Here is a 13,052-nt window from a genome sequence, read left to right as displayed (position 1 = left end):
ACCAAGCCCTACTCTCTGTATTTTCCGCTGGCTGCCCGACCACCACAGACAGCACTGAGCTAGAATGAAACATCTGCATCTTGGAGCTGCCTTACACAGGAAAGCAAAAAAGAGACCATGTTTGTATGCGGCACTATTAACTCAATGGTTGTTGTTTTTTACATTGTCTGCAAATTGATATATGATACATATTAATGCCAAAATAAAATGCAAAACAGGCACAAAAAACAACAAATCAACAACAACATATATGTTCCTACCTGCTCTGAATGACGGGTCGCCACTGAATACATTTCAACTATAAAAATCAAAAAAAAGTACCGTTCTCTCACTGTCAACTGCTTTTATTTTCAGCAAACTTAACGTGTAAATATTTGTATGAACATAACAAGATTCAACAACTGAGACATAAACGGAACAAGTTCCACAGACATGTGACTAACAGAAATGGAATAATGTGTCCCTGAACAAAGGGGGGTTCAAAATCAAAAGTAACAGTCAGTATCTGGTGTGGCCACCAGCTGCGTTAAGTACTGCAGTGCATCTCCTCCTCATGGACTGCACCAGATTTGCCAGTTCTTGATGTGAGATGTTACCCCACTCTTCCACCAAGGCACCTGCAAGTTCCCAGACATTTCTGGGGGGAATGGCCCTAGCCCTCACCCTCCGATCCAACAGGTCCCAGACATGCTCAATGGGATTGAGATCCGGGTTCTTCGCTGGCCATGGCAGAACACTAACATTCCTGTCTTGCAGGAAATCACACACAGAATGAGCAGTATGGCTGGTGTCATTGTCATGCTGGAGGGTCATGTCAGGATGAGCCTGCAGGAAGGGTACAACATGAGGGAGGAGGATGTCTTCCCTGTAATGCACAGCGTTGAGATTGCCTGCAATGACAACAATTTCAGTCCGATGATGCTGTGACACACCGCCCCGGACCATGACAGACCCTCCACCTCCAAATCGATCCCGCCCCAGAGTACAGGCCTCGGTGTAGCGCTCATTCCTTCGACGATAAATGTAAATCCGACCATCACCCCTGGTGAGACAAAACCGCGACTCATCAGTGAAGAGCACTTTTTGCCAGTCCTGTCTGGTCCAGCGACGGTGGGGTTGTGCCCACAGGTGACGTTGTTGCCGATGATGTCGGGTGAGGACCTGCCTTACAACAGGCCTACAAGCCCTCAGTGCAGTCTCTCTCAGCCTATTGCGGACAGTCTGAGGACTGATGGAGGGATTGTGCGTTCCTGGTGTAACTCGGGTAGTTGTTATTGCCATCCTGTACCTGTCCCGCAGGTGTGATGTTCGGATGTCCATCCTGTCTCCCTGTAGCGCTGTCTTAGGCGTCTCACAGTACGGACATTGCAATTTATTGCCCTGGCCTCATCTGCAGTCCTCATGCCTCCTGGCAGCATGCCTAAGGCACGTTCACGCAGATGAGCAGGGACCCTGGACATCTTTCTTTTGGTGTTTTTCAGAGTCAGTAGAACGGCCTCTTTAGTGTCCTACGTTTTCATAACTGTGACCTTAGTTGCCTACCGTCTGTAAGCTGTTAGTGTCTTAACGACCGTTCCACAGGTGCATGTTCGTTAATTGTTTATGGTTCATTGAACAAGCATGGAAAACAGTGTTTAACCTTTCTGGGAAGGGGGTTCCGCTAGCGGAACACCTGGCCTACAACCAGTGAAATTGCAGGGGGGCAAATTCAAACAACAAATCTCATAATTAACATTCCTCAAACATACAAGTATTATACACCATTTTAAAGATACATTTCTTGTTAATCCAACCACAGTGTCCGATTTCAAAAAGGCTTTACGGCAAAAGCACAACATGCGATTAGGACAGCGCCTAGCCACAATATTCCAAAGAGGGAGAGGTGTGACAAAAGTCAGAGATAGAGTTAAAATTAATCCCTAACCTTTGATGATCTTCATCTGGTGGCACTCCCAGGACTCCATGTTAGACAATAAATGTTTGTTTTGTTCAATAAAGTTCATCTTTATGTCCAAAAACCTCATTTGAAATTGGCGTGTTATGTTCAGAAATGCATTGTCTCAAACAAACATCCGGTGAAAATGCAGAGAGCCACATCAAATTACAGAAATACTCATCATAAACATTGATATAAGATACAAGTGTTATACATATGATTAAAGATACACTTCTTGTTAATCCAGCCGCTGTGTCCGATTTCAAAAAGGCTTTACAGCAAAAGCACACCATGCGATTATGTTAGGTCAGCGCCTAGCCACAAAAACCATACAGGCATGTTCCAACCAAGGAGAGGTGTCACAAAAGTCAGAAATAGCAATAAAATTAATCACTTACCTTTGATGATCTTCATCTGATGGCACTCCCAGTTCTCCATGTTAGACAATAAATGTTAGTTTTGTTCGATAAAGTTCATCTTTATGTCCAAATACCTCTTTTTTGTTTGCGCGTTTAGTCCAGTAATCCAAATGCACAAAGCGCGGGCACAAAGTCTAGACGAAAAGTCAAAAAAGTTGCATTACAGTTCGTAGAAACATGTCAAACGATGTTTCTAATCAATCTTTAGGATGTTTTTATCATACATATTCAATAATATTCCAATCGGACAATTCCTTTGTCTTTAGAAAGGAAAAGGAACGGAGCACGCGCTCACGGCCACGCGCAAGACTTAGCTAAAGGCTTTCAGCCAGACCACTGGTTCAAACAGCTCTTATTCGCTCCCCTTTCATAGTAGAAGCCTGAAACAACGTTCTAAAGACTTTTGACATCTAGTGGAGGCTGACCCCACAATCTGACCCCACAGACACTGGATATTTGATAGGCATTCACTTGAAAACTACAAACCTCAGAATTGGTTGTATTTTTCTCAGGTTTTTGCCTGCCATATGAGTTATGTTATACTCACAGACATTATTTTAACAGTTTTGAAAACTTTAGAGTTTTCTATCCAAATCTACTAATTATATGCATATTCCAGCTTCTGGGCCTGGGTAACAGGCAGTTTACTCTGGGCATGCTTTTCATCCAAACTTCCCAATGCTGCCCCCTATCCCTAAAGAGTTTTAAACCGTTTACAATGAAGATCTGTGAAGTTATTTGGGTTTTTACGAATGATCTATGAAAGACAGGGTCCTGAAAATGTGACGTTTCTTTTTTGCTGAGTTTGTATCTGACATGGTACAGGTGTCTTCTTCAAAAAAAGAAGTGTAGCAGTGGTACGGGCTCCCGAGTGGTGCAGCTGTCTAAGGCACTGCATCTCAGTGCAGTAGGTGTCACTACAGTCCTTGGTTCAAATCCAGGCTGAATCACATCCGGCTGTGATTGGGAGTCCTATGGGGTGGCGCACAATTGGCCCAGCGTCGTCTGGGTTTGACTGGGGTAGGCTGTCATTGTATGTAAGTATTTGTTCTTAATTAACTGACTTGCCTAGTTAAATAAAAATAACTGTGTTTTAGGTGTATACTTTTGTTTCAGAGTACTATAGATATGTTTGAGACTAACAAGAAACACTCTGTGTGACCCTGATTGCAGTAAAAGGTAACTTAATAGATTCACTGTTGCCATCAAAGTCATTCCAAAGGGTAGGTTCAACAGAGCAAATGAAGTGTGACCATACTTAATAAGTCATTTATCATCAATGATACTATTTAGGCCTATATGCGAAGTCATCAAAAGCTATTGTTTCAATTCAACCCAGGGTTCAACGAAAAGTAGACAATACATTTAGGCCTAGGGTTTCAAGCTTTGGTTGATTTCAAATGTAGTAATTAATATGTTGGATTCTCGTTTCCATCTCAACGAAAAAGCAAAGTTAAAGAATAGGACTTGATCAAACCTGACTGAAAGTGCATTTTAAAGGTTGATTTGATTTAGTCCTATTATTTAACTTTGCTTTTTGGTTTAGATGGAGACATGAATCCAATATATCACTTACTCATTTGTAGGCAAACTGGAATTAAAGTCAGAAGCACAGAAGATGCATCTCCTTCAAATGTTGATGTTTGGTTGTGTTGACAACCAAACGCAACTCAATATCACTTTTGCAATAGAGTAAATACCCTAATAACTTGTCGGCAAGTGAACAAATTATATGTTGGATTCACGTCTCCAACTAAACCAAAAATGAAAGTTAAAGAATAGGACTAAGCCAGTGGCTCAGATGAAACTATCCAAGCATTAGATAGCTCTTCTTTAAATGTTGGTATTTGGTTGCATTGTCAACCAAACACAATTCAAAATTACTTTTGTAAGACAGTAGCCTAACATTAAGGCTATCTTATAAATGAACATAACGGTATTTATTCCACCTTGAAATGAGTAACACATCCAAGGCCACATATTGAAGTAACTGTAACTATAAATGTCTTCGTATGTAATCATAGAAAGCGTGCGTGTTCAAGACAGCATGCAAAAGTCGAAGGTCTGTGGAGATCTTCCGTATTGCTATAATAATCTGAGCAGAATCGCGAATATCATTGATCACTTGTACCACATACTTTTACTGTAATCTCAACTGCAATCCAGGTCATTTTGTTGTGCTATTAGATGAAGCACAGTGATAAGAAAATAAGTTGTTTAAATACACAATATCTGACATTGTCTTCCGATTTGAACTTTGTTGTGCTTTTGAATGGTTGAAAGCGCAGTGATAACACATTGGGAATTCAACAAACTTCTTGCTGTCTTTTTGAGTGGGTGACTAAAGGTGGAAATCTCGTTGAAAAATGTCTCAGTCAAATATGACCCAATTATCCATGTTGAAATGACGTGGTGTGCCCAGTGGGTTGTGAGCTTTATCATTTGGACATTACAATGATGGTGTACTGTTAAAACATTTAATTCTATAATTATTTAATGATGATATTTTATGTGTAAAACCACCATTTTATGCATTTCGTTGGTCTTTTAAGTAGCGCATGAATCCCAAGAACCCATCACAATTGGTTTGATTTGTTTTGAAATGAATGGAATACAGTATGACTGCTTCCCTCATCATTAGTCATGGTAAATAACCAACGTTCATTCATCTATTAGAACAGTATTCCACAATAAATGTCCACATTTGTGTCAACTCACTAATTACGTCATTTATCAATGACTTACCCATAGGCCCACTGAGCCTAAGGCAACATTCAAAATGGCACCCTGTCCCCTATATAGTGCACTACTTTCCAAAAGTAGTGCACTAAATAGGGTGTGATTTCAGACTCAGACTAGGACCTGACTCTTCCTCCCAAAAAATTGTAAAGACTTTAATTTTCCCAGTCTCCAGAACTTCAAAGGCCGGCGAGTCCACATTCCTTCAAGTGCTCTCCGAGATTCTCATTCTTTCATTTCGACGGCACCCTTTCAATAAATATGTGCAATCGCCCTCTTTTCAAACAGATTCGTTTTCCCATGTATTTATTTTAAATGAATATTATTAGCTGGCCTGGCAAGAAAAGGTTATTATGCTAATCCTGAGGAATCGCAGGCATTTTCATTTAATGCCTACTTATGGGCCATTCTTTAACGACTTTTTGCCTCACAGTCTTAGCAAATTAGCTCTGCGCCCCAGACTCCTCCGCGCTTGTAATTTTATTGGAACGAGAATCCCTTTCGCTTTGATCCCAGACTGCGTTTTTTGAATCTGCTGGTTGTGTATTCTAACATCAATGGAGACACAGTCGCGAGCGCTCTCTTTCATTATTTTTTCACAGAGATAAAACGAACAACAGAGGGAGGGGAGGGGACAAGGCGGGGAAGGGGAGATGAGAGAAGGATGGTGGACGACTGTCCCGGACAAGGCCCCCTAGAAATGAGGAGATGTGGTTCATACACATGGAGTCATGTCTTTATCAGATAGTTTGTCCTTCTTCTTATTGAAATAGCTGACCTCAGACTCCCTCTTTCCCTCCTCTATAGATCCCTTTCTTTTCTTTCTTATCTCTCTCCGAGTTTTGCTGGTCATACAGACAGAGCTGTCTGTGTCTGGGGCTTTCATATCAGGCAGGGTGCGATGCTGCTTCATCCTCAGTTCTCCCTGTAGCCTACAGTCCTCAATGCCAGTGGCTTGTCTCACAAGTCCGTGGTTTCAAGGCTTTGCTACACCCCCAAGGTCTGCAGAACAGGTGTACTCCCATAGTGGATCAAATGAGTGAGCCTGGAATCCAAGCTATTACTCTAAATGTCTGGGGGTACACATAGACAATGGAGGTCAGGTAACCGCTAGATTTAAGGAACATAGACCTACCTACACTTTGACGATCACTCTACTAATACCCTCGTCCACTTTATTTGACCATAGGTTTAGCATGTGTGATTCCCCCCCCCCCCCCCCCCAGTCACAACCCAACATTTGGCCATTAGTTTGTTTCGACGAAATGTGCACACGAAGTGGTTCACCTTCACCCACCCCCCCGTCCCTCCCCCCTGTCCACCCAGTCCACTCCTAGTGTGGCACCCCATGGGCAGTGATGGTGGGGAGTGTGGATGAAGGCATCCCACCAAGGTATAATGAGTAGGGGCCCGCTTTGATTTTTCCAACGCTTTCATCTTCAGACAGGGCCCTCCGCTGATAGTCTCCTCTCTCGCTCTCTCTCTCTCTCCTTCCCATTTCTCTTCTTGCCTTGATGTGGGATGGTAAAGCGAGAGAGTAAGTCTCTAATATGGTCCCCTGTTCTTTAGCAGTTACTGCCACGTTTAAATCACATCTATCCTAACCCTGGTTCTTTAGTTGGGGTACTATCGTAAGTCCACAGGAACAAATGTGGTCTGTTTTATGTTGGCACGATGGCCTGTTTTTGCCTGTTGTGAGCTCAAAATCATTCAGATTTTTTTTTTTTGAAACTAATTTGAGGAAACAAAATAGTTTTGCAGTTTTTGAGAGCATAGCGAGACACTTTGAGGCTCACGATTCTGCAAGATTCCCTTATGAAAAAAGATTGCCATCAGAGTTCATTATAACTGCAATACATGCTGCAAATACTGTGTCCAAAATAACACCGTTTTTTTTATGGCAGTAATTTTGCAGTTCAACTGTAGTATACTGCAGTTATTCTGCATTTACTGAGTCCAGAATACCACAGTCAACTGCAGTTACTGCACTTTTACTGCAGTTTCAAAACTACAATCTTCTTTGTAACGGTTTGGACAAAAAATAAGAAAAACTTAAAAGGAAAGCGAGAAAGAAAACATTTGTTCTTTTTTAAAGTCTTGCACCCTCTGTCTCGTTCTAATCCCCCATTGTTTCAGACCCAAAGAGAGGGACAAAGGAGTCGACGATCAAAACAAATCACTATCAAGCTATCAAACGAGCGCCACCCCGCTCTGATTCCCGAACGCAGACTGCGGGAGAGTGAAAGAGAGCAAGGAAAGAGACCAAGAAGAGAGTTGGAGTCAGACGGGTCGCATATTGTTTCCAGTCGCTTTGATGCGGAACTTAAAACGCCGCCAAAAAAATCTAACGACTCGTGGATGAAGAAGGAGAAGGAAGAAGAAGAAGAAAACGAATTGAAAACATGCTAGGGTGCGCCCTCACTATGTGATGCTGGCTTTTGTTTCATTAGTGTACCGGACGATAACCTTATTAAGCCTGATCTGAAATTAAACCCGTGGACTGCTGGCGCTTTGCTTTGAAGCCTCGACTGTCTCTTTCCTGTTTGTGCTGCAAACGCAGGTTGTGGTGCGGTGATAAAATACGTCTGAAGGATATTAAAGACTCGAAAGTCCCTTGGCTATTCACTGGCACATATTTGATGCTGTTCTTTGCACTCATGGCTAAATTAGCATATCGCTTTCAAAGGGCCCCCCTCTGACGAACGTAATCCTTTGCCATCGAGTGTTTGCTAAAAGTCACCAGTGATAGAAGTACACTGTGTTCGCCAGTGACACATGAAAGTAACCATAACCCGATTAGCGATGATGACTCAAATTTGTTTTTCTCTCCTCGCCTCTGTTCCCTTTCTTCTCCATCATCATCACCCTTTCTCCCCTCTTTTTTTTTCTCCTCGCGTCTTTGTCTCTTTCATTTTGCGGCACACTATCAGTCCCTTTCATAGTTGTCTTTTCGAGGAGGAGTTTGGGGTGAGGCAACGTAACCTCTGCTCTACGTCGACCTTTACTAAATCGCCCCGATAAATGTACTTTATCTATCTCGTCTATCTGTTGGATCCTTCTCCTTCTTCCCTGTCCGTCTCCTCTTTGAATTCAGGCCGTGTGTAACCCGAGGAGATGAGGGCGCCAAACATGCGGGGGCAAAACATGCGAGGGCAAACGTGCCTAAATTCCACGGTAGACAAACAGAAGATGCAGAGTTAAACTGCGAGGCACATCCTCTCTCATCACGGTGCTGCTGAGTACATCAAAACAACAGTGGTGACAGGCCCCACTGTAATCTATTATTTAGCCCCTCTCCCTATTTGATCGCGAGTGTGATGATGATCATGCAGATTAGACTCTCGAGCTAGCGTTAGCGTCGCTATCGCTAACCCCATTTTGTATCGTTTCGGTGACAGTTCATCGTTTTTTTTGACACTCGAACAGTCCCAGATCCCACCCGCTTTCTTCTCCGGTCATTTCCAATGTGATAATCCTCTGAAGTGTCGATATTGTCGACCGTTCAATATCACAGTGCTGGCCTTTGAGCACTAGTGTTTGTGGTCAGATCAATAATTGAGGTGTGTGTTTAAACAACGCAAACATGAGTCAACCGAACAGCATGTCCCTGACAGGCATCCTCTGAACTGTGCATGTGCCACCTGGTATGTTGTGGCGACAGTGACATTTAGGTCGTCAGGTTTTGGGCAGCAGAGAATCCCAGATCCGTATTGACTCTCATGGCTGTGGTGTGGGACTGGCTCTTTGCGGTAAGGCAGTGTGAGTCAGACTGACAAGCAGCAGGGGCTGGAACCTGAGGATCAGGGGGAGTGAGGGGCAATGGTATGGGGGCTTGGGTGGAAGGGAGGGGGGTCGCGAGAGGGTGTTGAAAGGAGGCCTTGGGGCTCGATCCCTTCCTTCCTCCCTCCCTCTCTTTCTTCGATGAAAGAGAGTCACGGACAGTGGCACCTGCCACAGGCAGGGCAATAGGATGGAAAAGTTACGTGCCACCTTGGAAAGGCTGATGAGAAGCAGACACTTTTTGATACTCGGATGCCTGCTACTACTCATTCCCACTCCTACACTTGCACAACCACTAAGTAGTAATAGCAGCATAGTGGTGTCTTAGTACAACACTCTGACCAGTGTTTTTAGGTACGTTAGATAACTGTGAAGCATTTTAAAGTGTCACTGTTTAGTGTGGCGAAGGGTTTGGGGGTTTCACCTCGGTGACAACGTGTAGTTTGTTTTTCTGGTTTCTGTTGGCAGGGCTCCAGTTACTTCCCCGAGTCCACTCTCTCTCCATCAAAAAGAGGCAAAAACATTATTCCAGGTAATTCATTAGAGGAATTATCCCGGAGAGGTTTGAGGGACACAAGAATACAGGCTAATCCCATTTGATTCCAAACTCCAACCCCGTTCCTTTTCACCTTAACTCGGCCGTGCAATTGTTCACTTGGAGAGAGAGAGAGAGAGACAGAGAGAGAGACAGAGAGAGAGGGAGGGAGAAAGGCTCTGTTCATAATTAGTCGAGAACCTCTATGATGAATAGAATTAGCATCATCTTTGTCCTCTCGCCAGAAATATAGGCCTAATTATCTGCATGTCCAAGGGAGGCCCTGTACACAAGGCAAGAGGAGGTAGCTAGCCAGGTCTGTATTCCGGGACCTTCTGCTGCCCCCGAACAAACGCCGCCACCGGTAAAGATGAAAAAGAGAGGTACTTGTGGACGAAACGGGGCCAAAGTCTGAAGTGCTAATTGAAGTTCTGACTGCAGATGGGTCTTGTTAATGTTCCATCAACAGGTCACGACGTAACCCCCCCCCGACATGGCCCTTTGTGCCGTTTTAGGGCGAGGGTGGGGGGTGTAAGAGGGGGCGCCCCCCAGATGAAAGTGAGTACCCCTCCACCGGGTGCCCGTGCGCCAGCCTCTGCCTAACCCTCTGATTAAAATGCTAATGTGTCTCCATTGTGCTTTGATGTCTGGCTAACAATGGCGCTGGGTGATGGTGGTGGTGGTGGTGGTGGTGGGGTTTGGGTTAGCGCAAGACGATGTAATTATTTATTTGTCACTGTGCGCTGATGCCCAGCTGAGCGCAGTGACAGTCCGAATCAATCATGTCACATGGAGGGAGCCGCCATGGCTTTGCCAGCCAGCAGCCCCCCCGCCCCATACCAAGCCTGCGCAACCTTAATTAGCTTCCCATGGCGGCTCCCTCCGTAGCACCATAGCCGGTGAGAAAGAGGGACCAGAAGAAAGAGAGGCAGGAAATTCTTCATCAAGAGGTGTCATGACAAATAACGAGGTGCAAACACATTCGACCAAGTCCCTGGAGTGGGCCAACAAGTAATTACACAAATCTTGACCAAAAATAGTTGAACACACACAGACAGGCACTGCACACATGCTCAAAGCTTGGTTGAGATTTGATTTCTACAATGGCAACCTCACTTTTAAGTCATATTGTGACATGTATCGAGGGATGGGAAACACTCCATCACTCCTCCATGACTGTCACTAATATAGCTTAGCGATCGTAGCACTGTATAAGAATTGACTTGCTTTGAGTACTTCATGTTGAGGCTTCATCCGTCTAGTTTTTGCCACAAGAGAGTGAGTGGTGTGCATACAGGGCATTTACTTATTTGATATCTATTTCACAGCACTGCTTCTGATATTCATTGAGTAGTTATGCCTAGACACTGATCTCAGCTCAGTTCTGCGTCTTTTCCCCCTGATGGTTAAGGCTGACTAGTGTACGCTCATATCCTACCCTACTTCTACCTTGGGTGTATCAAGGCTTGACATTAAGGCCTGCACGATTGCCCGGGGTAGGTCAACGGAACAAGAAGGGTGTGCTCTGTGGTTGCCTGATTGCATCGTATTATTATACGTATCAAGTTCATGTTAAGGTGAATCTAATTACAATCACAGGGCATATGTCAATAGACCTTATGCATGCAACAGCAGAGGAGAGAGAGAGGAACAGAGTGTCACAGAGGGGTTTTTGTTACCACAGTGCTACGCTGTCCATTTGGCATAACAGCACATCAATGCAACGAGCCACAATCCATCTCTCTCATATCAACACAACAGTCGTGGCCTTTTCTTATGCCTATACGATAGTATTGTGTGTTGTTTTTGTGTGTCTTTACATTGCGTTGTTGTGACCTGGGTTTGACTGTGTGTTTTTCCGTGCTGTTTACGTTGTTGTTTACTCAACTTTCATCAAGGTGTGACTGGCGTCTACAGTGACGCGACTCTGTTTCTGAGACGTGTTCTTAGCTTGAAACTGTCACCATTGTCACATACCTCGGTAGAACTGATGTTTAAGTTTGTTGTGTGTGTGTGTGCGGCGAAGCTTGAAGATATTCTCTACAGAGGTGTGTGTGTGTGTGTGTGTGTGTGTGTGTGTGTGTAGGGGGTTATATGAAGTAGGAGAGGAGCTTTTATCAGTCTGAGTTGGAAGTCTTTGAGGGCCTCTTCAGAAGCATTGCATTTTTTCCATTGTTCTATTTCCATCCCTCGCTTCTCTCCTGTCACATGTGAAATGACAAAAAGCCTCCGCCTCTTTTCCTTCCCCCCTTTCTCTTCCCCCTCCTGCCATGTTCCACCGGTGGTGTGGCACATAACCCACTTAGATTTTTTTTTTTTAAAACCACTTCTTCTCTGCACCAACTTTTACAGTGGCCCCCTGAAGGGTAGAGTTTATGATATCGGGGGTGGTGGATATGGGAAATTAAGTGTTCCGATGATCAAGAGTTTCTCTGTCTATTCTTTGTTTCACCGTATCTGAATTTTGGGAACAGGGGCAAAGTTATCCACTTCCCGAGTTTGTCCGGCCATAGTTGAATGTATCCCCCCAAACCACACCGCCGCTCTCCTCCAAGAATATTGTTAGAACTCCTTGCATACTCACATACTCCCTGGAACATCGCAACTAGGAACTGCTATTTGTCTCGGGTTGCAACATAATGACTTTCACAAAATTCCTATAGGTTTAAAAAAAAAAAAGAAATCCTGGTTGAAAGATTCCCAGAATCAGGAGGAAATAAGCAGGAAATATCTCTGTATAATCACACTACTCAGCTTGCCAGGGTAAAGTAAGCCTTTGCCTGAGGGAAGGGAGGATGGTGTGTGTGTGTGTGTGTGTGCATGCATGAGCGCGGGTTCATGCACTTGTGTGCTTGTGTGTGTTGCTGCAGCTTCTCCGTTCTCCGTGACCTAGTCGGTTCCCATTGAGATGAGCCCTCCCTGTTGTTGTGTTAAGGTTTCACCCCCTGGTGTGCAGTAAAGACAGCATCCTGCCAGAGGACGCCGCACTCCCCAACACCTGACACCTTAATGTCAGGCTGCAGCCGTCTGCAGAACCTGGACCTCCCCCCCGGCCCCGGCTACAGGTGATGCCAGTGTCACATCTCAGAAATCTCTGCAAACAGAGAGCTTTGAGAGCTTCCCCGACTTTTGTCGTCTGCATTGAGGCTCCAGGGCTCCAACGCAAGAGAGAATGGGTTTCAACAACAACACATTTAACAGGGAAATGGATCGTTTGGGCATTTTTCCTAAACATGTATTGCAGCAGAGCCACCCCTGCTCTTTTGCTTTTCGGGTGGGGAATAATGGTAGTAATCAGTGATGTTTGTTTTAGAAAGCGTGAGCCACGTCAATGTAAGTCATCCCCGATGGAAAGGATCGGAGGAACAGTACTCACACCTGCACTCATTTCTGCAATGCTTCTGGACGGAAACCCACCAACCCACACACTTCCAGACATCCTGGTTTTGCCAAGCAACTGTTTCTCGGCTGTGCRRGTCTGCGCCTCTCCCTCCCTCTGCTGCTTCTTTCCCTCCCCCAGCAACCCCCCTGATCTGCTGTCCAACATAATCAAATATGACACCAGCTTGTGTAAACAACAACTCTGGCGTGTTGTCTCCAACATTTCTCTCTCTCTCTCTCTCTCTCTCTCTCTCTCTCTCTC

The 13,052-nt window shown here is 44.5% G+C and overlaps 1 protein-coding gene across 1 annotated transcript in view; it reads left to right on the top strand.

The window, feature by feature from the left end:
* The first annotated feature begins 1,146 nt into the window (after positions 1 to 1,146).
* LOC111982401 (inactive rhomboid protein 2-like) overlaps positions 1,147 to 13,052 on the top strand; it is a 35,547-nt gene continuing 23,641 nt past the window's right edge. The window contains 2 exon segments of the mRNA XM_070433767.1: positions 1,147 to 1,153; positions 12,366 to 12,474. Coding sequence (XP_070289868.1) covers positions 1,147 to 1,153; positions 12,366 to 12,474 — 116 coding nt within the window.

The sequence above is a fragment of the Salvelinus sp. IW2-2015 genome, linkage group LG21, assembly GCF_002910315.2.
Source record: "Salvelinus sp. IW2-2015 linkage group LG21, ASM291031v2, whole genome shotgun sequence".
Lineage (NCBI taxonomy): Eukaryota > Metazoa > Chordata > Actinopteri > Salmoniformes > Salmonidae > Salvelinus > Salvelinus sp. IW2-2015.
Note: the sequence above shows the minus strand (reverse complement) of the source record. Positions and strands in the feature narration are given on the sequence as shown.